The sequence below is a fragment of the Nomia melanderi genome, chromosome 7, assembly GCF_051020985.1.
Source record: "Nomia melanderi isolate GNS246 chromosome 7, iyNomMela1, whole genome shotgun sequence".
NCBI classification, from domain to species: domain Eukaryota; kingdom Metazoa; phylum Arthropoda; class Insecta; order Hymenoptera; family Halictidae; genus Nomia; species Nomia melanderi.
The window spans coordinates 3,213,851-3,237,307 of NC_135005.1; the positions used below are offsets into that span (position 1 = coordinate 3,213,851).

Consider the following 23,457-nt stretch of genomic DNA (forward strand, 5'->3'; position numbering starts at 1 on the left):
TATGCTGCGGCAGGGGAAAAGTTTCGTGTTGTGTGAAAGAAATCATTCAAAGCGGCAATAGCATCAAGAACAATGAATTTATTCAAACTTGGAGTTTCTCCATTTTAAACACTTTCATATTTCCTTAAATTGTTCTGTTTAACCTTTTGCACTCGATTTATTTTCAATGTTGTTGAGTGTAAACTTATAGATATTTTTAGGGAAATGAATGAAAATAATTTCCAGCGGTAGAATTCAGCGTTCTATACTTATGTTATTTCTTATTATTGTAATAAGATTGAATTTTTATAATCTATTAAAAAGGGTTAATACCAGATAGACTCCGTGATGTTTAATTGGAGTGTAAAAACTAGAGAAGCAGTTTGCTAAGAAAAAGAATACGATTGGTGTAACAAATAAATGACAAAAAAAGGAATTACATCTTATGTTTTATTATAAACCAGAAATGTTACAGTATTTCAGTCTCCATATATATCGTCAATCCCACCGGAGAATTACCAGGAATTTTGTTTTCCTGAAGGTAGAATGTAATACCTTTCCGCAGCTAAAAAGCATTACGATGCTTCACCGTTTCCACATTGATCTTCAGTTTTGTGTCTTTGGAGTGCAATAAATGCAATAGCTGGTTTTAGCCTTTCCTCGGTTATTTAAGTAACAAATAAAAAGGAAAAGCAACGTAGCAGGGTTTAATCGTGATGTGTAGATGTCATAAAAGTTCTGTATTTTAACTGTTTTATTCTAAAGAAAATGAAAAGAAATAATTATCAAATGTTTATGATACTTTGATACCGTGTATTCAATTTTGTAATATTTTATTTCATTGTCAGATGTTTTTAAAGATCTCTGTTCATGTTTTATCCGCATTGAAATGGAATGTACGTGTGATTAATTTTGTAATTTATAATTGTATGTAAGGAAACATGCAAACAAAGCATAAATAATACGAATACGTGTTTGAAATACAACATTCAAACTTCTGTCAAAAAATATTAAACTAATATTGTATTTTGTTTGAAATTATCCACAATGAAATTGATATCGAGTAAGAATTTATAGGTTTTTAGAATAAAAGTGTTATATCTGTCCAATACAAAATGAACGTTCAATTCCCTTACATTTCTATACAGCATTCATTAATCAAAATTCTCTCGTAGAATTTTTTTTACTCTTGCTTCATCACTTAATTTGACGTAATAAAATCATATAGTTCCATTTTCAACATCAAGATTTAGATAATAAAATGACACATGAAATGCCGAATTATTTAACACTAGATTTACAGAATGCTTCACTTTGCCGCATTTGAATGAACGAACATCAATTTTCCTACAATATAATCAAATTAACTGTACAATAAGTGTCCATAAACCGAGTGTTAAAATAGTCTTACTATTTATCTATATAATAGTCATAAAAAATGTCATCAACGTTTTATTAAAGAACGATGAATACACGTTAACGTAACGTAAAAATTCAATGAAAAAAAGAGTGTAAAATTAAATGTAATGTACCATTAGTGATACATGTTTTAATTTACAGAATCTTCCTTTAACACGTTTACTACCATGATGGTCACAGATGACAAGTGGTTCCGAATTGTTTGAAAACAATTACAGTAAAAGAGTTGATGATAAATGAAAGTATTTAGTAACGTTGATAATTAATTAATGGTATAATGTAAGAACTATTATATAATATCATTAATAATTACTTTTAAAGCTACTTATCTATGTAACGAAAGAACTACCAACATCCCATAAAACGTTGAAAATTCCTGCAGCGGTCACGTTAAAAATTATATGAAGCCTTAAATTGGCAAAGAGCTACAAAGAAACACTTTAAAAAAGTTCGCTACTAGTCAGTTGTCACAAACATTTTTTTCTTGCATTCTTCTTAAAGCCGCGATATCAGTACACACCGTGCTCGAATGAAATCGATGGTTTCACGATCTAACCGCATATGCGGCTCGTAAACCGTGCCACTGCGTGGCTCGTGTCACGCACGCTAAGTTGGTATGCTGATAAAATTGAACCCCGTGGCTCAAGAGCCCTTCACGCGCCCACCTCTTCCGTATATTTATGCATTCATACGATACGTTCTGTGCCGTGATTTACCAAGGCTGCTTTCAGACCGATAATCTCAAACGGCGAGCTCAACTATCAGATTGAGGAGGGCACTCGTTTTAATGAAATTGTTCTACCGAAGAGGCGAACTTTTATTTCAATTCAAGCTCTTGGTCGTCGAGCGTAAAACCGTTTCAACTCAATGACAAAGAATATTACTCAGTGCCGTGTAAAATATTATTTTCAATAATAAATAATAAATTGTTCATTTTATTTCAACTGTCGTTTAGCCAATGTTAAGTTTTATATGAGCTACTCGTTAGCTCAATGGGTTCACTTCATGAAATAAAGGATAGAGAAAAATAATGTAATAGTGTACATTGATTTTTAAAATTCTCTTTGAATGGAAAATCAAATGCAGATTATAGAATACATTTTACTTTATTATTACATGTGTAGCTTAAGCTACGTAAACTGCATAAAATCGTATACTTTTAGAGGAATCTTTATTGTTATGGCAGTTTCTGCATGATCAAAAGAATGCTTGTCAATTTGTGATATTAAACCCGATAACAAAGGCATTTATTTTAAGTATAAAATATTAAAAGTCAATCAACTGCGTCGACGATAAAGTTTTTAAAAGCTTAACAAATGGAGTTAATCGATTTGAGCCAAGAACGGCTTGTATAAAGATATGTTGTATGCTGAAATGTGTTTTAAAATAGAGGAAATATTTTTTTCTCTAAATTTTGATCAGCTCGTTCTTTATCACGATCTACATTACATGACATAGAGTGATTCTTGTAATTATGTAATAACTCTCTATTCATTTTATTTCGTTAGTAGACGGCTGTGAGCAATTATAACAAGTATTTCTAATAGAAATCCGGATGTAAAACCAAATATTTCGCAATATACTTTCTAAAGGATAGTCTCTATGTATATGTAGTACTAGTTCATTAATAATTAATGCAGATGCAGGAATTCCAGTTAATTTTAGATTCCCCAGTTCCGCTTATAAAAATATGAATTTGCATGAACGTTGGCAGTCTCGTTATCATAAATATACACCAGCCAATGGTAATTATGCCATTAATGTACGTGCACAATGTGTGCATAGTACATGTCAATCAACTATGCACATCAAGCTCATTAAATTTTCCAACATAGCTAAATATACGTAGTAATACCTGCCGAAAATTCGACATTATTGAACAAACTGATAGCATTAGAAGTTTGTTACCATTTCTTAAACAAAAGAACGGGTGAAATTCTGAAAAAAGAGATCTGTCACAACGCCAGGATCGATACGCACTTGTAATTTTGCTATATATACACAGATATTCTATCTGTCAAAATATTGCATCACATTGTGAATTTGTTATTGCTAATGTGAACGGACACACGGTGCCATTATATTTTTGAAAGGAAATAATAGATTAAGTAATAATAAATACCGCAGAAAAAGAAATTTATGAATAATTTCCAGTAAGTGCTCCTTTAACTAAATCTTAATTCTTCCCGTAACAAATTAACCTACGTAATTAAACATTTACATCTTTTTAAACAAAATAATACACCAGTCACAGCAACATACACCCCAGAAAAAGTATAAATGTTTAAATGTATGTCCTAATCGCTGGTTTCAATGACCTTGAACTAAATCAGTGTTCAAAAGTTCCCGGCCAGATCGTTTTTGGAACTTCTCTTACACAATAAATGCTTTAAGAATTTTTTGTTATTATGGCATATAATGGACATATTGTACGAGAGACTGTAAAAAAATCAACACTATCTATTCTTTATATTTTCTTAGAAATAAATAATTCATCATGTTCAAAGTTTTCCAGACAGAGTATTTAAAACGAAAGTAGTACTTCTTTTCCATAATAATAATAATAATTTAATGTACAGAATTTAATATGTTACACTTAATATTTTGTAGCCGTATTCTTTGCATTAATCATAGCGGCACATCGATGTGGCATGGACACAATTCCAAAAACGATTTGCCCGAGAACTTTTGAACGCCGCTGTATATCGTCAAAGGCGTCATTCTGAACAACTTTCTATATATATAAAGATGGTGTCTCTTATTATCAGTTTTCAAATAGATTCGCACAAATAGATTCGGGAAAGGGAACTCATCATAATTATTTCGAGAAGGGGTAATTGTTTATATGATCCATACCGCGATGTATATTGTTGAATTTACTGTTTTGTGTATAGCACTTTAAATTTTATGACAGTCAAATTGATTCAAAAGTTATGAACTAAAACTTTGCATCACTTTGAAATTTTCGTTTTCAATTATATTTGAACGGCTCATTTGTCAAATCGATTATCTCCTCCTTTTGAATTTTTTAAAATATTGGTATCGAAGCACTTGATTTACTCGTACCTATTTATATTTTAACCCCTTGGCCTACACGCTATCTGCCGATCGCGCGAGCCATAGTAAACAAGAAGGTCGGAATTGAAGGTATTTACCACGAGTCAAACTCGTGGTTTTCGCTTATGGCACAAATTCCTTATCACGAGTCTCACTGGTAGTTATGGACCAAGGGGTTAAACAAACTTCTCTATATTAATATTATTATAATTCTTATTAAAGAATTAACACCACTAAATGATAAAATTTAGTTTGCCATTGAATATTAAATTATTTATTTCAAAAGTCAATCCAAATAATTTCGTACTCTAATTTAAATTTTTGCCAATTTTAATAATACGTAATAAAAATTAGTTAAAACATTTTTTAATGCAATAATGTAATGCAAAGTGTTAATAGTAAATTGTTCATCGTTGTTGTATCATCACAAAAACAAATAAAATATAAAAAAACATTTAATTTGTTACAAGGCACTGAAGCAGTTACTTGTGAGTTTTTAAACAATTATTTCAATTTCAGTGTCAGTTTTTAAAAAAAAGCAAAAAGTATACCGTTATAATATTAACACGAAAGAGAGTAATAATAATTATTCGAATAAGGAAAACAATAGATTTTATTGATATTGTTTCTTACAACGTGCAACGTACTAATTTCATTCCAATAATAGAGATTGGTATGACTGGGACTAGTTTACCAGGCTCCTCGAACATTTACCGAGAAAAGGAATTCATCTGAACAACCGGTTCGTTAATTCTCGGTAATCGCTGCTCCAGATGAATCTTGATCCCCGCCGCAACAAATTGATTCGTGTAATTGAGCACTTACGCCCGTCCCGTTCCATCCCTCAGGAATAGCGGCAGTCGTATCTCATTATCCAAATGCACCTGCATACGTGTGTAAATTCGAGGTTCACGGGAATCACAGTTTGCCTCGGCAGCTACGGTTCTGTTCTATTTTCTAGCGGTAAACAAGTACGTGTACCCCGTGAGAATAGGTGGCGACGGGGGGATCAGAGGGCATGTATACATACGCGCGCGAAGACAGAGATTTCGTAGAGTAAACAGATAAATAGACAGTTGTGCGAAGACAAGAAATTTATTCGGTGGATAGGTCTCCGTCGGAATGCGGTAAGAACAGTGGCACAGCTGCGGGGATGGCGCCACTGCTAATAGACGTATATTCTGGTGTACGTTCGGCGAGTAACTCCGATGTAATGGCGCAGTAACGGGAAATTATGGTACGGTCATTACGAGGGTTGTACAGGAACTGAGGATTTTGTATATTTGTACTGTGACATACATGAGTTCACGGGGTGTTCTATTGAGAATTAGCACTTGCTTACATCCGCTATTTCTGAAAATGTGAAAAACTTTATTAACCCTTTCACCCCGAATGATAAACACAGCTACCACGAACATTGTAAATTCCTGGAAAGTCAGAAAATATCATAAAGGTAAAGGAAAATTGTACCATACGGGGATCTTTGCTCATGGCTGACAGCTTAAGTGCTAATTATTATTATTGTTATTATTATTATTATTATTTTTATTAGTGCTTATCTTATTTTTTCCACTAAAAAGATTCAATTTCACTTGAAATCAGCCGTTCTTAGCCCGTTCTTTGATTTAGGGGAAAAATACATATTCAGGGACTAAAGGGTTAACACTAGGTTTTGCGAACATTTATTGGATAGTTTATTTGATTACTGTTAGGAAAATAGACATTCGTTTATTTAGATTTTGGGAACTAGAGCTTGTAAATAGATGTTAGAATCTACATTCGCGTGATTGTATGAATCAAAATCGACGTAAACATTTACTATATGCGTAACTCGTTTATTTATTATTCAATTTGTTTTCGGGATCATTAATTCCAAATAGAAATACCTTCAATTATACATGAAAGAAATCAAACTTTTACTTTTAACATACAATGTTAACAAAGTGAACGATATTTATTTATTATTATCCGATGGTACGCGAAATGTATAGTATATACATAGTATGTCTCGCGTATATAATGTATTAACTAAAAAGCTTCTAATTCTGTATAAATGACTTTGGTACATACATGAATTCTGTGTATAATATTATTGAAGGGGTTACTTTATGAACCATAAGGGGTTAAAGTGATTTTTCAACAAATATTACGCAAATTAGTATAATGATGCAGATGCATCATACATTACTTACACGTTGTTACGTTATATTACGAATGAAACAATTTTTGACGGATGTCACAATTTCGTGAATCACCGGTCCACTCACGTGTAGTGCAGCGAAGTATTCAACTAGGTCGTAATTTTTCAGCAGTGCAGGTCGATACTCGTTAATCATACTTTGATCGTGTCTACGTTATCACATCGCTTTGTTACGTTATTAACCCACTCTCAACGCTATGAAGGCACGCGCAAGTATCGAAAAATTGTTCAATATCCGCTGGAAACCTATTTATGGATTTCTAGAGATAAAAATAGAAATAGTAAGAACAAATTAGTTTTGTTCATAATCATTAAAATAAATGACGTATAGAAACTTTAAGACAGACAAGATACAATAATTTATGTTATTTACTATACCAATTAATGCTTAACAAGTTGAATGCCATGGGGGTCACCGGTAACCCCCAACCAAATTGATTTAGTATAGTTCATTCAATTAAATGATGATTATTTGAAAACATTTCTATATTATAAATAATGCTATCTAATGCCGTAACATTCAGATAGATGAACGCACATTAATAATAATGCTATTCAATTAATATTAGTTGTAACACACATAGAAATCACTAAAATAACCTTACAAAAATCTACTCGTCTAAGAAAATCAATGAACAATTTTTTAAGCATGTTTTAATGTATTATTAGTATTATTAAATTTTGCTGAGTTTTCTTAGTTACATCCGACAATCAATTTCATAACTTTGATCTATATGTTCATGTGTTCATATGGAAACTGTAACCGTTTTATTCCATTAATTTTTTGGAACAGCTTTTAGAACAGCAAGCCGATACGCTCAGTATATACAGATGTCAAGAAAAATTTGGTAATGCCCGATGCGAAGTAGTGTAACGTATACTGTACGAAAATAAACGATCCACTCAAACCGGAATAATAAATTCGTACCAATTAACGCTATTCCGCTGATCCAACATTTCGAGTACACAGTAACGAGATTGTTTTTTAACCTATATCTGCCTGCAATTCCTCTAACTGATTTTACCGAAGCTGTTTCGTACCCTCTACTATTTTTGAAAATGTATGATATATTACTTCATATCTTTTGGACATTTATTATAACTAATGAAAACTAGCTGCAGAAAACACGAACAATTTTAACATATGTACGTTCGTGTTGTTGAATTTTATTTTACTTTTAATATAACCAGTTTTTTAAACAACAGCATAAGTATTTTGTCATATATCAATATAGTATATAATATAATACCACAACATAATGACATATTAATACATTTAACTGGCCTGTACCAACTTAGAAGCAGTATATAATTTAAAAAAGGACGATACGTAAAATACAGTAAGCCGGACACAAATATGTTTATTAAAGAATGGCTATTATGCAATGCTTATGTTTTAACACATTTGAAACAAATTAAATAATTAATCTTTAGACATTTACAATATTTCTATATCAAAACTATACGTCAGGGATATTATTAGGTGGTTATACCCTTATACATAAAATGGTGCTTCTTATTTTTTTTATTTCATAAGCAAAGTCAACTGACTCTTTTATAGATACGAATCACTTTGTATATATATCTTGGAATGTTAAAATAGAACGATAGAAATTCAAGTTTTATTGTATTTTTCGATTTGTAGTTTTAATATTAACTGATTCTTTCCTCAAGTACTTAAAACGTCACTAAAATGTAAGATTTTAAATACAACTCAGTTTGAGAAAAGATATCTCCATCTACCGCCATTAAAAGTAAGTGTGTTCGCTTGATAAATACAACAGCGACCATTGTCTTAACTTACAATGTATCTAAGAGTTAGGCTAATGTCTACATATACAATTCCTGTAAAATGCACAAGCGAATGGTGTTTTCCAGGAGATCTTTTGTTAGTAGCACAAACTTTTAATGTTTCAGTCTCGGTGTGTGTTTCAAAAGAAAATTTCCCCGAAGTACTATAATTATTTCGGGGCTACGTGTCGTTATCGCGTTACTCTACAATCATCAGTGGACAATGAGATATGTAAATGTAAAACAGAGAAGTTGGTTTTTTCCTGATCGAGATTACTTGGTGTAACGTAGAGATAAGGAGCCGAGCGGTCGTAATTTCATGACGGGGAGAGGTATTAATGGAATTGGCTTCCTTTTGCGGGTCGAAGGAAAAAAAGGTAGTTGTAGGGCACAAGAATAACAGCCATTTTAAACGGTGTGCGGAGTTAAAACTTTGTCGCATAAAAAGGTATCGATCTCAGTCGCCAAATTACTTTAGTAATTACTACCCTTCCTGAGAGCTGCATATTCTTGGCGAGTTTTGAAATTTTAATTTTGGTTACCGTGTATTAGATCTTATGCTGGATAAGATCGAATTCACTAAATGATCAAGTTTATTCATTGGATTGTAGGAAACAAGTGAATGTATTATTATAATACATGGTATATTTATACAATATATGTTTATATTACATTCCATCTTTATATTAAATATATTATATTAAACATTTTATTTTGTAATATATTAAAGTAATAATAATTGAGTAATAAAGTACGTTATTCAAAGTTTCAGATTAACTACATATTCTATTCAATGCCAATCACTTTAAAGTAAATCAGAAGCATTTTATTTTTTAATAACTCTTAGTAGTTACTTTTTAATAACTGTATACTTATCACTGAGTAATTTCCATCCCTAAAACTGTATCATGTTACAACAAAATATGCTTACATTGAGAGTGAAATACTCTACGTAAACACAAAATTTCATTATTTCCTGAATTTCTGAGTTCCTCAACTTCCGCTGTGGCTTACTTGTACTGTCGATGATTTTTCTTATCCAATTTTGTATAACCTAAATTGAGAAACTTATAACTATCAGAACATATGTATTAACAATATAGTTATAAGAGTAGATATATGTGTAGCATATGAAAACTGTATAGAGATTATATCTAACTTACTTTCTATTTAATCTGTATGACATTCGATATAAGTAAAAACTAATCTTATTTTTGGTGTAGTTTGCATACTGTGAAGCTATTAATATATTAATCAACTTCTTGTATTATTTTGTATGAATGTTAAGTACATAATTAAAATTACTATTGTATATTACGATACACCCTATGTAGCAAGAAGTAATAGACCAATTGAAAGTGAGAAATGTTATATATTATTGATATTAATTAACCTGTAATAGTCAGAAGTTATTAATACTATTTTTGGAGTTTTTTGATGGGTGGTATATACAATGTTGTCATGAAACTATACACGTTGAGCATTTTTGAAAATTTTATTTTTTATTGATTGTATCGTTATATTAAATACCATATTCTGAAACTTGATCTTTGCTTTATTAATGAAAATGAAACTCAGACGCTTTATTTATAAATTTACAAAGTCACAGTAAAAATTTCCATGAAATTTTCGTTTCGTGACACCTACGTGTCTGTCGTTTGCCGATGTCCAAGATCCTATCAAAATTCCGCTGACCTCGTTAATTAAAACTATGCTGTTACAGGACAATATACTACGCGCTGAAGATTTCAAGCTGCGATCGCAACGCTCGGATATCTCATGTTAATTAACAAGTTTCAAACAGAGACAATTATCTTGCCCGGGAAGTTATCTCACGACGAAGTTACCGTGTAAAATTTGCCGATTTAGGCCGTTGCTTATGCAACAAACGTGCTCACTGCGAACATGTTAATTAAGTAAGTAATGGACTTCGAGGTAATGACGAATTATGTATGAGAAACACTTTTAATCAAATAATGGATAAACTCTGATGTACACGGAACGCATTTGTAGTTCGTTGAGCTTGCATTAGAATCGGTTCGTTACTTTCAGCTATTAAATTCAGACACTTTCTGCGTCTATTCACTGCGTTTTTTTCCTTTCTACGTCACTGCTGAATTGAAATCCCTTGAAAAGAAGTCGATACAAAACGTCGCCATGCAAATGGTACGGTTTGTGCGCATTTGCAGGGTACTTCAATGAAACTGTCCGGTAAAATTTTCTAATTTTGTATTTCAACTGATAACGAATAAAGCTGGAAATGTTCCGTGCATCCTTTCATGAACTTTTTTTCCTGAACGAAACATTATCAGTATGCATAAACTATGTTGAACGAACAGTTTCTATAGATTTGAATGAAATTTGAATGAAATTTTTAATTTGTTATTATATCTACAAATTTTAAAAAAAATAATTATATAAATATTTATTTGACATGCACATTTCATAAACTAAAATATAAAAATATACCTAGGGACTAGCAGTTCAGTGAGTATTAATACATTTGAGTGGAAACTCGGGAAAGTTTTAATGGAAATTCGCATAAAATTGTTGCTCCGCCTGTTACAAACTATACACTAAATATCAAGTTCCAAATTAATCGATGTGTGGCGGATACATTATGTGTTCTCCTACGTAGGTTACAGTATAGTGATCAGAGTCTGATATTTAATACTAAATTCTGCGTAGACTAAATTCGCATCAGTCGTTACGTTGAAATTGATTGGTGATTACAAATGACAATAACATTGAATTTACGTCAATGAAACCCATTATAAATGATCAACATGTTTTTTTAATACTACCACGCAACATTCAACGTGAGCAAACAATTTTTTAATTTTTATATTAATAATAAAACCAAATACTGTTTCAATGATGGCACTTTATTCATTAAGTGCAAGTAAATAATTTTGTCATTCATGTTATACATTCTGCTCCGCTTCCATAGGTACTTCATAATGGATGTTGATTTTAGTTTTAAGTTCATTACATGATCGATACATTGTGGTTTACCTCACTTTAAGCAAAACCTATACTAAATAAATGCTTGCCTAATTAAAAGCAATGAAATTTATGTTATTAAAATCCTACCTATGTGAGTGTTTCTGTGTCTAATTCAAACTAACTAATAGTATCTAATTTCAATTAATTGATTTTAACTTTAATTTATTTTTACCGATTATTTTTGTATTAATAGAAGGAAACAAACATTTATGGATGAAACTTCAGTGATATAAGACCATTTAATAATTACTTATTTACACAGAACATGCAATGTTTCAATAAACACTACTTTTAAACAAAAATGACGAATGTTGAAGATAATTAATTACTCCACAGTCTTATTTCGTTGGAATTTTAGTTCATATATCTCTTTTCCTTCATTTTACTACAAGATTACTTGAAAAAGACTAACAATGGTCACTAAACAAACAAATAACATTATCTTGTGATTCCAGAAAAGTTGCTTGTACAAGTGTTCGAATCTCATAAGTCACAATTCAGGACGCGGCATACCCTTATTTCTTTAAGAGCGAAAGTTAAGCGGGCTCTTAGACCGAGAGACACGCGAAAAGAAGTCCACCATTGCTCGAAATTCAAAGTTATTATAGTCGAAAGCGTCGTGGGAGGAAGGAAACTTGGCGTGGCCTAATGAAATTGGCCCACGCGCAACGAAAGCTCCGCGTTTCGCCTGTTTTATCCAGGTTGTTCATTGTGTTTCCCCCGAACTGAAGGAATCTCGTGGCTGTCGTGCTTCAAAAGCGTCTCTTGAATTGTTTCGCAAACATCCGTCGCCTCGGCAAGGCAGCGTTCACGACATTTTTGCGAGAGGAAATTTCTTTCGCGAGAGGTCGAATGAAGCCGGCCACCTGTCGTGCCTTCACTTTCGTCTGTCGATCAATCCGGGCGGTTCGAGGCGCGAGAAATAAGGTCGAGAGGCTGGAGGACGAAAATTCTTGGTTCCTTGAATCGAACTTTTCCGAAAATCGCCTAGGATCCGCGTACTGTCAAACTCACACTTCATTCCCTAGTAGTGAAATCAAAAAGGCCACGTAAACGTTGACGGATTTCCGAAAAGTAAAATTCGGAATGGTATTTTGGTTGCTGGGCGTGGCTCGTACGATCTAACTGAGCGAGCGGGGTTTCTTTCGCGTAAAGGTAAATTGAACGCGTGCAGTATTATTGAAATTGTGAACTAGAATAGAGAAAAATTGATTTTTGTTCGGAAGTAAATTGGAAGTGCCGAATAAAAGGTTTTTATTTTAAAAAAATGAGGTGTTTGTTATTGAAGCAGACATAGATAAGTCTTTGAAACTTGATTGTTCAGATTTTGGAAATAAATTGAAATCAACATTTTGATTATACGTTTGTATATTTGATCACCTGACCTTTGATTGCGTAACGATTTCGTGTGTGTCATATACAGATTAAAACATTTTTCGACGAGGTTCATGTTGAAAAAAAAAACATGGACATTCTGTTGGCCACAGGCCAAATGCAGGTGTTCTCGACGAATTTTCAAGCTGGATTTTCTCGAAAAGGAAACTTCGAATGAAAAAGCTTTATTTTGCATTTTCGATTCATTTTCTCATATAGAATTATTTCGATCCTTGTTGTACTGCCAATTACAGGACACGCTTTTTGATTTATTTTGATATGATGTGGTTCCGGTTATCATTTTTCGGTAGAATACACGAAATAAATATGATATATTTCAGTCGTATTAAGTACACAAACATTGTGTACCCGAATGATTTCATAAATACTGCCATCATCAAAATATATAATACCCTTAAATTTGTAAGTTTTCTCATGTTTAATAAATCATTAATCCTTTAATTTTATTATCTTCTAATATTGATTTTTTATTCTAATGAATAATCTTTTCAGTAATAATGAATAATGAAGTGCTTCTTCTAAAGTACTACTTTGTTCCTTGAATTCTTGAATTTCATTTTAGTAACTTTCCAATTACTTAAATTTTATTCATGCCTCTACTAATCTCTACATCCAGTCGAAGTTGCAAAGCATAGTCCTTCAGATAAACTGGTTAATTTCAACCAATCCTCGGTTAGTTACATTAAAACCCATTACTTAATTGCATACTCAGCTTATCATTCAGAAACTTTTTGTAAAAAAGTATACAATTGAAATAGTTCTAAAAAAAAATCACAGAACAGAGTGACACAAGCAAAGCGTGAAGAAATCGCAAATGACATTCTGAACTGAGTCACTTACGACGATAAAAGTTTTGTTACACGGTAAAGTATAATCGGGACAAGTAAATCGTACAGTTCTTCCCGGTTCGATAATGTACGTTTTAAACTACATCGAATAGGTATATACTTTCCCTCCATATATGAAAATCGTGTCAAGACATAATCAACACGAAGTTTGCGATTAGAGCAACGTTTTCGAAGGCTGACTTAAAAAATTCAAGCGAATCGATATTTACCCGACAGTTCTGGAAGAATCGCAGGTAACCGTTAAAGCACAGTTTGATCCTGTAAGAAAGTTAAGTACTAAACCATATCCTTGCATAATACACAAAACTTTGATAAGATCTATGTACTTAAAGTTAATTGCTATGAAAAACAAAACACAACTGCTTCGTGCTGAATTTTTAGCACTTTTAGCGCTCTTACTACTCGCTGCGCGGTTCAATAACGGAAGACAGCGTTCATCTTGATGTCTGAATTTAATTTCATTAATGAAGAAGAAACTGTACCTCAGGGGGACTCTTGTTTGGGGAAATAATCGAATTTTCGTGGAGTGCCAGTAATTATCGACGTTTGCCTGGAGCAATGAAATACCCCTAGTCAGGACATTTTCTAGAACACTATTAAGAACGTAACCAGGTAGATTATTAGGCAATTATTAAAGAGTTACTAATCAAATTTTCCATTAAATATCGCTATGAAAGAGCTACATAAATAAGCTGCAAATTTATAAAAATTAACAAACATTCTATTTTTGAATTCACTGCGTCAAGAGAAAGTGTACGATTTTTCAATTTATAACATTAGCTTTCTGAATACTTTTATGTGAACTTTACCCTCCACAGTTATTAAACTTTATATGTTAACTGTTTGTACTTGAAAATATTTTTCCCGGCAAATATTCATTATTTTCTGATCAAATATCAATAGTACTTTTTGCAATTAACACAAAGATATATATTTTGTACAAATTAAGTGACAGAACTATTTTATTTCGATACATTATATATTGATACATTATACAGAATTTAATATTGAATTTTAAGTTTAATAATTCTGCTGGGTCTTAAAGGGTCATAAATGGGGACTTAAAGGTGCCTCTGGAGTGCAAAAGGTTAATTCAAGTATGCATGCAAGTAGTTTAGTTATACATTATGTAACGATGTGTTTAATATAATTTGTGTTGTTTAATTTTAGTCCTTTTTGTGCTTTTTTACTTTATATATACATACATCAGCTTACCTAAAACGTATTATTTCAGGAAAAAATTATCTATATTAACGCGCGGATCATTTTACATTAAACTGATCAAGTTCAGGTTCTCTTAAGATGTCTCAACAACACCATTTAAATGACTTTGAAACTTGCTAATTGGATTTATAAACTTCATTCAGGTAGTACTACTTGTATGCAGTATACTAAGCCGATATAAGGTTCGAGGGGTAATTTGAATACCTGTGACAGACGATATGGCTGTAATTAGCTGCCCAATATTCTATTATTAAATGTTAAGTCTTTATGATAGGGTAGTAGAAATTTCACACCATTTAAAATTCTCTTCTTCTGTTTCTTTTAATCCTTTGACCTACAATATCGTGTGAGACTTGCGACGAAAATTTGAAACTGAATTCGGTATAACTAAGTGTTATTTAACTTTTTACACTTTAAATTAAGCAATAATTTTCTATTATCAATCATTAACCTTGGAAGTAAACATTAAGCATAGAATAAGCATCAAAATTTAGTCTTCTCCTAAGGGAAGAAATAGTTAAGAATAGTTAAGAAATAAATAAGGCAAGGGGTTAAGCCTGTTAGGTTTATAAATTCCAAACTGTATAAATGATTCTCGAGAAAAAAATGTACTGTGCAAGAATAATTATTTACAAATAGAAAGAAAATGAACTTTGCAGGACTAATTACCTTGTACGTAAAAGTTATCTTGTGCATCATGTTTTTATGAAAGTAGTGAAAACTAGACAATTCTAAGGTCAATGAGTTATTAAATATCAAGTTATTCATTTGGTGTGAAACGGAGTTCATAAAGCATAAGTTTGATACTGACATTTTTGTGAATCGAAGTCTTTCTTTCTAATAGATTAAAGAACTTGAATATTTATTCTACATTTCGATAAAGAATTGATGATGCACGTGTGTGAAATATCGATGACTACACAATGACGTTGCTGAATCCATTAAACGATCATGGTTACTAATTCCAGACTAAAGGTTTGTACGCTGGTTTAAGCAGAGTAGGCTTACAATAAGATTATCGCCTTGCACATAATCTCTTTATTGTGTCCATTCGAATTAAAAGTTAGGTTTACCCATGCAGGCACAACGATAACTTAAATTCAAATCAGGGTAATTAGTCTAGTCGCAGTGTACTAACATACAATTTTCTTGTTATTATTAAAAATTAAATTTGAAGTTTCGGAAATCAAAGTTGGTAGTAGGTATATTTACTGTAATATTATTAAATATTTCGTCTAACTATATAATTTTCTTTATAACCTATATAGTTGATTTATTACGTGTATAATAAATTTAATTTAAAAATTATTTAAAAAATATATTTAAACGAATTCTTCTACTCTCATTGCCTAGTGAAAATTCAAATGTAGAAAGACTCAAAACTGAATAAGATAACATATTTAGTTACTATAGTCAGTGGCTAATAAATTTTTTAGCCAATTTTTATATCTTTCTAAACAAAAGACATATTGTTTAGTGATTTAACTTGAGGGACCAATACCTGTAAATTAAAAGTAAGATGAATGAACATTGGAATTCGTGTCATCAATCACTATTACAATAATAGAAGCACTTTATCTAAATTTAGTTTCAACAGGGGAAAAGCTTTCAATTTGTCTCTGGACATTCTTAGTAGTTTAGCATTCTCTGTTGTGCGTGTTTGTAAAACTCAGGGCAGGATACGATTCTTGCCGGAAACGAGCTCCCCGGGCAATTATTGCCAAGGATATCGCGAAATGAGGGAACGATGGGAATCGGAAAGGATGGGGGGCGATGAAATGCTACTTTCATCGATAGCTTTCTGAAACTCTCCAGAAGGCAATTATTACACCAGAATCTTGTTATCTTCATTCGATAAAATTCTTGAAAAAAGCTTTTAAATAGACTGTAAACATTTATATACTTACAGCTCTTTCTGATCTATAATATCAATTATTGTACGTGCTCTATCATGAACACGACAAAACTCTAAATACAAGAAACAAAATTCTATTATACATATTTATTTGCTTTTAAATAAACTTGTGTCTAAAATATGTAAGTTCATATAATCATTCTTACTGTAGTTATAAAATCCTTCTAAAAATGATCAGAATTGTAACTTATTAATAATATTATGAATTTGCTTGTCATGAAATGTTCATATTATATAGAAAAAGCTTCTGTTAATATTAGAAATGAAAATACAAATGTGAGAAAGCGCATTGAAATGAAATTTAAACCATAATTTTCTTTTTTTTTAATAAAAGTCGCAAATTAGACTTATCGAGGAATGTAGCCTTCCTTTTAACGTTAATCATATTTCTCGATATTCACATTCCTACGGAACAAATCTGTCACCGGAGTTTATGAAAATGACTTAATAGTGTATACGAGTAATTGAGGAAAGTTTTAATGAAGTTGGCCCTGTTAAAGTTTGGTCAGTATTCAAGTATCCCGAAGTCGATAATAAACAAATTACATTCTGTCGTTCGTTTCGGTCCTGGACTTGGCTCTCACTCGAAGTTTCCCGGTCTCTGTGGATTACTCTTCCTGTTCCCCTTAATGAAAACTCGAGTGGTACGTATTTTTTCGCTTGATTACCATATTTTATAGAGTGTAACGAAACTCGTTAAACTTTGTCCCACGCTGCTGACAGCTATTCTATCCTGTTTGGAATTAGAAGCGAATGTGGCAATGCATCAAACGAAAAGAGTCTTCGCTACCTTCGAATAGTGTCGCGTAATTATTAGTAATACTGTACCCGCCACATAAATACATAAATAGTTAGCAATTAATAAAATACTACAACAAATCGATAAAATAAATATGCACTTATAAATAAATTAATAATAAAGTTGTGATTCCTTTCTTAAATTCTTACATTCATTATTCGATATATTTAATCATTTTTTTCATTTTACATACTATTATATTTTATGTATATCCATGAATGGAAATTTTTAAAAAGGTACGTTTGTTCCTTAAACATATTACTAACACTGAGTCTTCATATCCTGAATAACTTAATCTATTTCTTTATTGTTTCATTAATGGATATTTAATTATCATCCCCTTTGTATAGCATACAAATAGCATTTTTTAAATCGTTTAAAGTGTCATATAGTAATTAAACTCGTTTGAATAATTAAACTATCTATTAAACTAGGTTTACGTGTAAAATTACATTTTAGTAGATTATTTATAAACTTTACAGTTAACAAAATGTTCATTTCACTTATTATAACGAATATTGTCGTGTAGACTTTTATGTAAATACTTATTTCCACTGATTATTTATACAAACCATAATAAGTAACAAATTTATTTCGTCACCTAAGCATGTCTTTACGATAGAAGTCAAATAAGTTTCCTTTAATCTTTATTTAGGCAAATATTTTATATTTCACAAATTTGCAGGTACTACAAATGTATAAAGATCTACAGTGCGATGATTATATAATATTTTTCATTTCTCATTTATATGTAGAACATATCGACAAATTTCGACTGGAAAACAATTAGGCCATCCAGTTCGAAACCTGTCAGAGTTTAAGGCGCGGCCGGTTTCGTCACGAACGACAGTCGTCGAAGTTCCATTTATCAGACTTAGAAAACAGCGGGGAACCAATATTATCGGGAAGCAGCAACAGTGTCTGGAGATCTTGAAGCGGTATCGATTGAACGGTTAATTAATCGCCACGGTGGAGTGTCGTTAGGGTTACGGCGTGCCACGAGCAGAGATCGTGACGAGTTCGTGGATTCCGGTCCTGATCAAGTTGAGAAACTGTTACGCGAATTCTATGATTAGCCTGTTTACAAAACGCCGGTCGGAGAGCGAGAATGATTTAACCAGGGCTAACAAGTTCCGAAGGAAATTGCGCCAAAGGGGTTCGTATGTAAGCAAAGAATAAAACTGCAACGAACGGTGAATGCTAATTATCCTGGTAACATAGGAATCGCAGAATCAGCTGATCATCTTTGAGATTTCGTTTAATTTTGTCGTATCAAACGGTTCAGAGATTAAAGGTTTAAAGATAATGTTTCATCCTGTGCAATCGAATGCCGACGTAATGATAGTTTCGAGCTTTCATTATCTAAAATTGGAAGTTCCAATTGAATATATTTATCCATATAATGAATGATTGATTTGTGGTTTTCTCTTTTTCTAATGTTTTTGCATTTCAATGTACAATTTAGCTTTTTATGGATTGCGTTTCTAGAGGTTTAAAAAACTCTTGTTCGCGGAGGGTTAATTAATTTAAGAATTTTGTAGTTGAACAGTGTATTGTTGTTTGTGTACTCGTAGGCTTTAACTATTACGGATTTGAAAGGAAATAGAGGTGAAAATAGCTTTTAAAGTGGGGGATACATTTTATGCAATTATGTTTCGGTTTACTTTGCAGTTAGTCTTCTAATTTTTTTCTGGCTTGAGAAGGGTCTACTATATTTGAGCAAAGATGATTCTCACCCTCAATATTGAAAGATATTCCGATCCCTCCATTATGAACGATGGCAGATAAGAGCAGATACGTGTCAAATATTTTTCTAAGCATTAACTTTGCCAATGTTTTATCAAATAAATATATAATGTAATATATAAGAAATATTTTGAATGTTTAATTAACTCCATAAAAAAGTTCGTGAAACTTAACAAAAATTACTTTATTTGTTATATAATCATAAATACTTATACAAATAAATTCATTGCGTTATTATTCTGAAGAAGTGAACAATTTTTGATATAAATTTATATTAAGGGTATGGCAATTAAGATTTTCCAATTTTCTGCTAATTTATTTTTTCATTAAATAATTCTATAAAATTTTAACATTCGTAATTTTGTTTTAGTATTTGCCATCTATATAATCAAGACTTTGTTACGTCTATTATTATTTTCACTATCTCTTTAATTTCTTCATATTGAAAGATGCAAGTACACAATAAGTAAACAAATTTCAAAATATACGTACCGTTGCAAATATTTTACGAAAGAATACAATAATCGCTTATAAGTTTTATTTGTTAATTTGGAGCTCATCCGGTCCATGAGACTTTCAATTTACGAAATATTTAACAAAAAGTAACAGAGATGCGTTACGTGAAATTTTATATTGATGTCGATTTCACTTCGCTTTCAGGTAAAATCATACATGATTAAAATTTCACAATATATCATAACGAATGAAAAATAAAACAGACGCGCAGAAATGAATAAGTTTCGTTTTATTTCAACTGTTAATCCATATATTTTTCTATTTATTCACAACGTTTACATGAAGAATTTCTCGTTTTCTTTTGGTGTTGAATGCTAGTTTTCGGCCGTCTCGGTAGAAAATTGATTTACGTTTCACAAACGCAATAATTGAAGCATCGGCTGTGCATTTGTCGGCACATAAATCGATAAATTCTTGCAATCATTTCGAACCTGCAGTCCTGTATCGCGTAGTTGATTAAACGCATTTCAACCTAGAACGAACTGAAATGTATCAGAATACTGCCACGGACAGCGTTTCAAGCGAATATCATATCTCTTTTAATCTATTTGTATGCGTCAAACTGCCCTTTGAAAATAGCTTTTCAGGTGCAAAATGCGAGGTACGCAGCGAATGATTCGTATTAAAATAAAAAAAGTTCTGTTCTTTGAACAAGAAATCAATTTAGTTCTATTTAATTACTTTTCTACTATATACATATTTGAAAAATGTATTTCAGGTATATATTAAATTTGTTTCGCTTAATTTATGATTAGATAAAAATATGAAAAGTTTTACTTAAAACCACATCGTTAATTATTGTTTTATATCCAATACTTTTATATAACATGTTTCAAAATGAACAATTGGTAACGTTTTATTAGGATAAAGGGATACTGTGGTATGAATTATTGTTTTAAATTTAATTGTAAGATAATAAACGTATTTTTAATTAAGAAAGTAGAGAAACCTGCCAGTATTAAAAGCATATACAGTACTAACCGTTTTCCAAAACTATGAAAATAGGAATCTTTGTTAATCCAGAATGAAATAAACTTTCCAACGGTTCAATAAAATTCATTTACTAATAAAAAATACAAATCATTTATTTAATCTCGATAGCTTCAGGTTCCACAATATTATCTTTTTTCATTAATCATATTTGGCTTTGTTACTTTATCGATAACATGCAGTCGAATCAATTTCAGTTTATTGATTGGATGTGAATTTTACTGTTAGCTATTTGACGATGTCATATTAAAAAATATGTATCAGTGGAACTGCCAAAAAACGTCAATATTTCATACCACAGACTGATCAATGAAAAATATATATTCTACATATATTTATGCCATATTCTACAGAAGTTATGTCATAATTTTTTAGAAAAAAACCCAGATAAAATTCTTGTGTGTACACTGAAAAAGTTTACACGTATATTATAATTTTATATTTTAATAATATATTATAGAATATTAACATTTACGAAGTAAACATACCTTCAACAAAGATTCAACTTTTCTTCTGCAAACAACACTTAAAAAAAATCACTTCTATATATTTTATTTATGTTCATGATACATATTATATATTTGATCGTTTTTATAGATACAAATAAAATTCTTGTAAGGCCTTTTTTTGATTTCCACACAATACCTGATATATCCACATACATGACCTATATCATTGTTTTGACGTTTATCATTGTATCATTGGTTTCTTCAATAGAAACAAATAAGATTCTTATGTATATGCGATCACTAAATCATAATCGAACAATTTGCAATATCAAAGCTTCGGTAACTGTAGAATAAAAAGCCGCATAATATTCAGCCTGAACTCAGTTTAAAGATTCCTTTACTGTGGTATTTTACAAGCAATTTTCTCTAAAAATGTTGTTTCACGCAACGGATAGGAAAATGAAGATACTCTTTCGTTCCCAGAGTGTTAAGAATGCAAACCTCTCTACATATGTAACATAAAAAATTTTTTTGAGATACTGCATTATAATGTTTAACACTAGGTTTACTGAATGCGTCAATTTGACGTACATTGAATTTTATAAATATTATTTGATGAATCTTTACGTTGATTTTTATTAATGCAATAACACTGATCTGTAGTTTAATTGTCCACCTTTAAACCTATAATTTTTAAAACCTAAAATAACGAACATCAATTTTTCTAATGCCAATAGAAAAAACTATACACTAAATTCTCGTAAACCTAGCGTTAAAGGGGGTATTATATTATGGAATAATAATATTTACGAAGTGAAAGTCTTCGTCGTCTCCAACAGTCCTTCTTTCTGTCCCACAGGCGATGCACGCGCAACACAAAAACGTCTCCAGCCTCTCGCACAAGGTGGGAACGGCTTAAGGAGACAGCCGAGGGACGATGACTTAAGTTCTACGGGGGAGCTGTAACGATCAACAGGAGAAAGAAGTAACAAAATTGCAAATGGCTCAGAGGCAGAATCGATACCGTGACGCAAAGGACCGTGAAAGTTCCCGAGGTCGAGGTGTTTTCCTCCCCGTCTCAGCGAGCCAATCCGCCGTGTTACTTCGAGATCGATGCGTGTAAAATTCCTGCGAGCCGGAAACTTCGAAACTGTCCCCATAAAACGACTCGAGTGAAGAAGAAAAAAAGAAGTCTGAAGAAAGGAGAGACAAAACGATGACAATTGCTCTCGGTCGCGCGCGAAGCGATAATCAGGTTTAGGATCAATCGAAGGAGAGTGACGAGCTCTGAAGTGAGAAAAACAGATTCGACAATGAGCTTCTTCAATTCGCTGCAACAGTACGTGAGCGACAGCGTCGCGAGCCTGGGCCTCAGCCCAAAGCGATTTTCGTTCAGCCGAGAGGACTCGGCCTCCAGCGCGACCGGAAGGAGCGGCTCAACCGGAAGCGTAACCGGGACAACGAACACGAACTCTACCGCGCAACAATCGACCCTTTATGGTTACCCAAAGGTGAGCACAGAATCTGTTTCATAGAGATGATTAACGCCTTGCCTTATGATTTCTTACCTGGTTGTGTTAATTGTCACAGTTAACTCTCGGTCACCAGTTGATTTTCTGTATGAAAATTATCAAGTCCTGTAGGGTAAATCTGGGAGAGATGGTTCACTTTTTTAAAAAAAACTATTGCATCATAAATATCAGTAACTCCTAGCAGATAAAGGATATATTTATGAAAGTACAGTTAGGACAATCGACTTGCGATCGAATCTACGTGAAAAAAATAAGTTAAACATGTTTCGAGTTTTTCATATATAGCCTCATTTACCAGTAAATCAATGTTCAAATTTATATTTAGTTGACATTTTCGTGCTTCAAGTACATATAGTAAATATGGAACAGACAGTTTAATCAAGCGCTATTCAATAACGTATATACCTGACCAAAATACAAAAGATCAACCAAATACTCTATATTTTCGACTTATTTTTCTTATTTTGGTTTAACATTTTCGGTGTTGTAATATCAATTCAGAGACATTTTGCATAGTTATGAAATATAGATAAACAATGAAATAACGTTCAGTGCAGAATACGCGTAATTTGTGGAAAGCTCATAAATGAT

General features: G+C 31.9%; 1 protein-coding gene across 3 annotated transcripts in view; it reads left to right on the forward strand.

Annotated features, from left to right (window-relative positions):
• The window catches only part of unc-13-4A (BAI1 associated protein 3), a 143,942-nt gene that overhangs the window by 34,567 nt on the left and 85,918 nt on the right, over window positions 1–23,457 (forward strand). For all 3 annotated transcript variants that reach the window (XM_031970275.2, XM_031970273.2, XM_031970274.2), the window contains exon 2: window positions 22,194–22,845. In XM_031970275.2, the coding sequence (XP_031826135.1) occupies window positions 22,648–22,845 (198 nt within the window). In that variant the 5' untranslated portion in view covers window positions 22,194–22,647. The remainder of the gene's footprint in view (window positions 1–22,193; window positions 22,846–23,457) is intronic.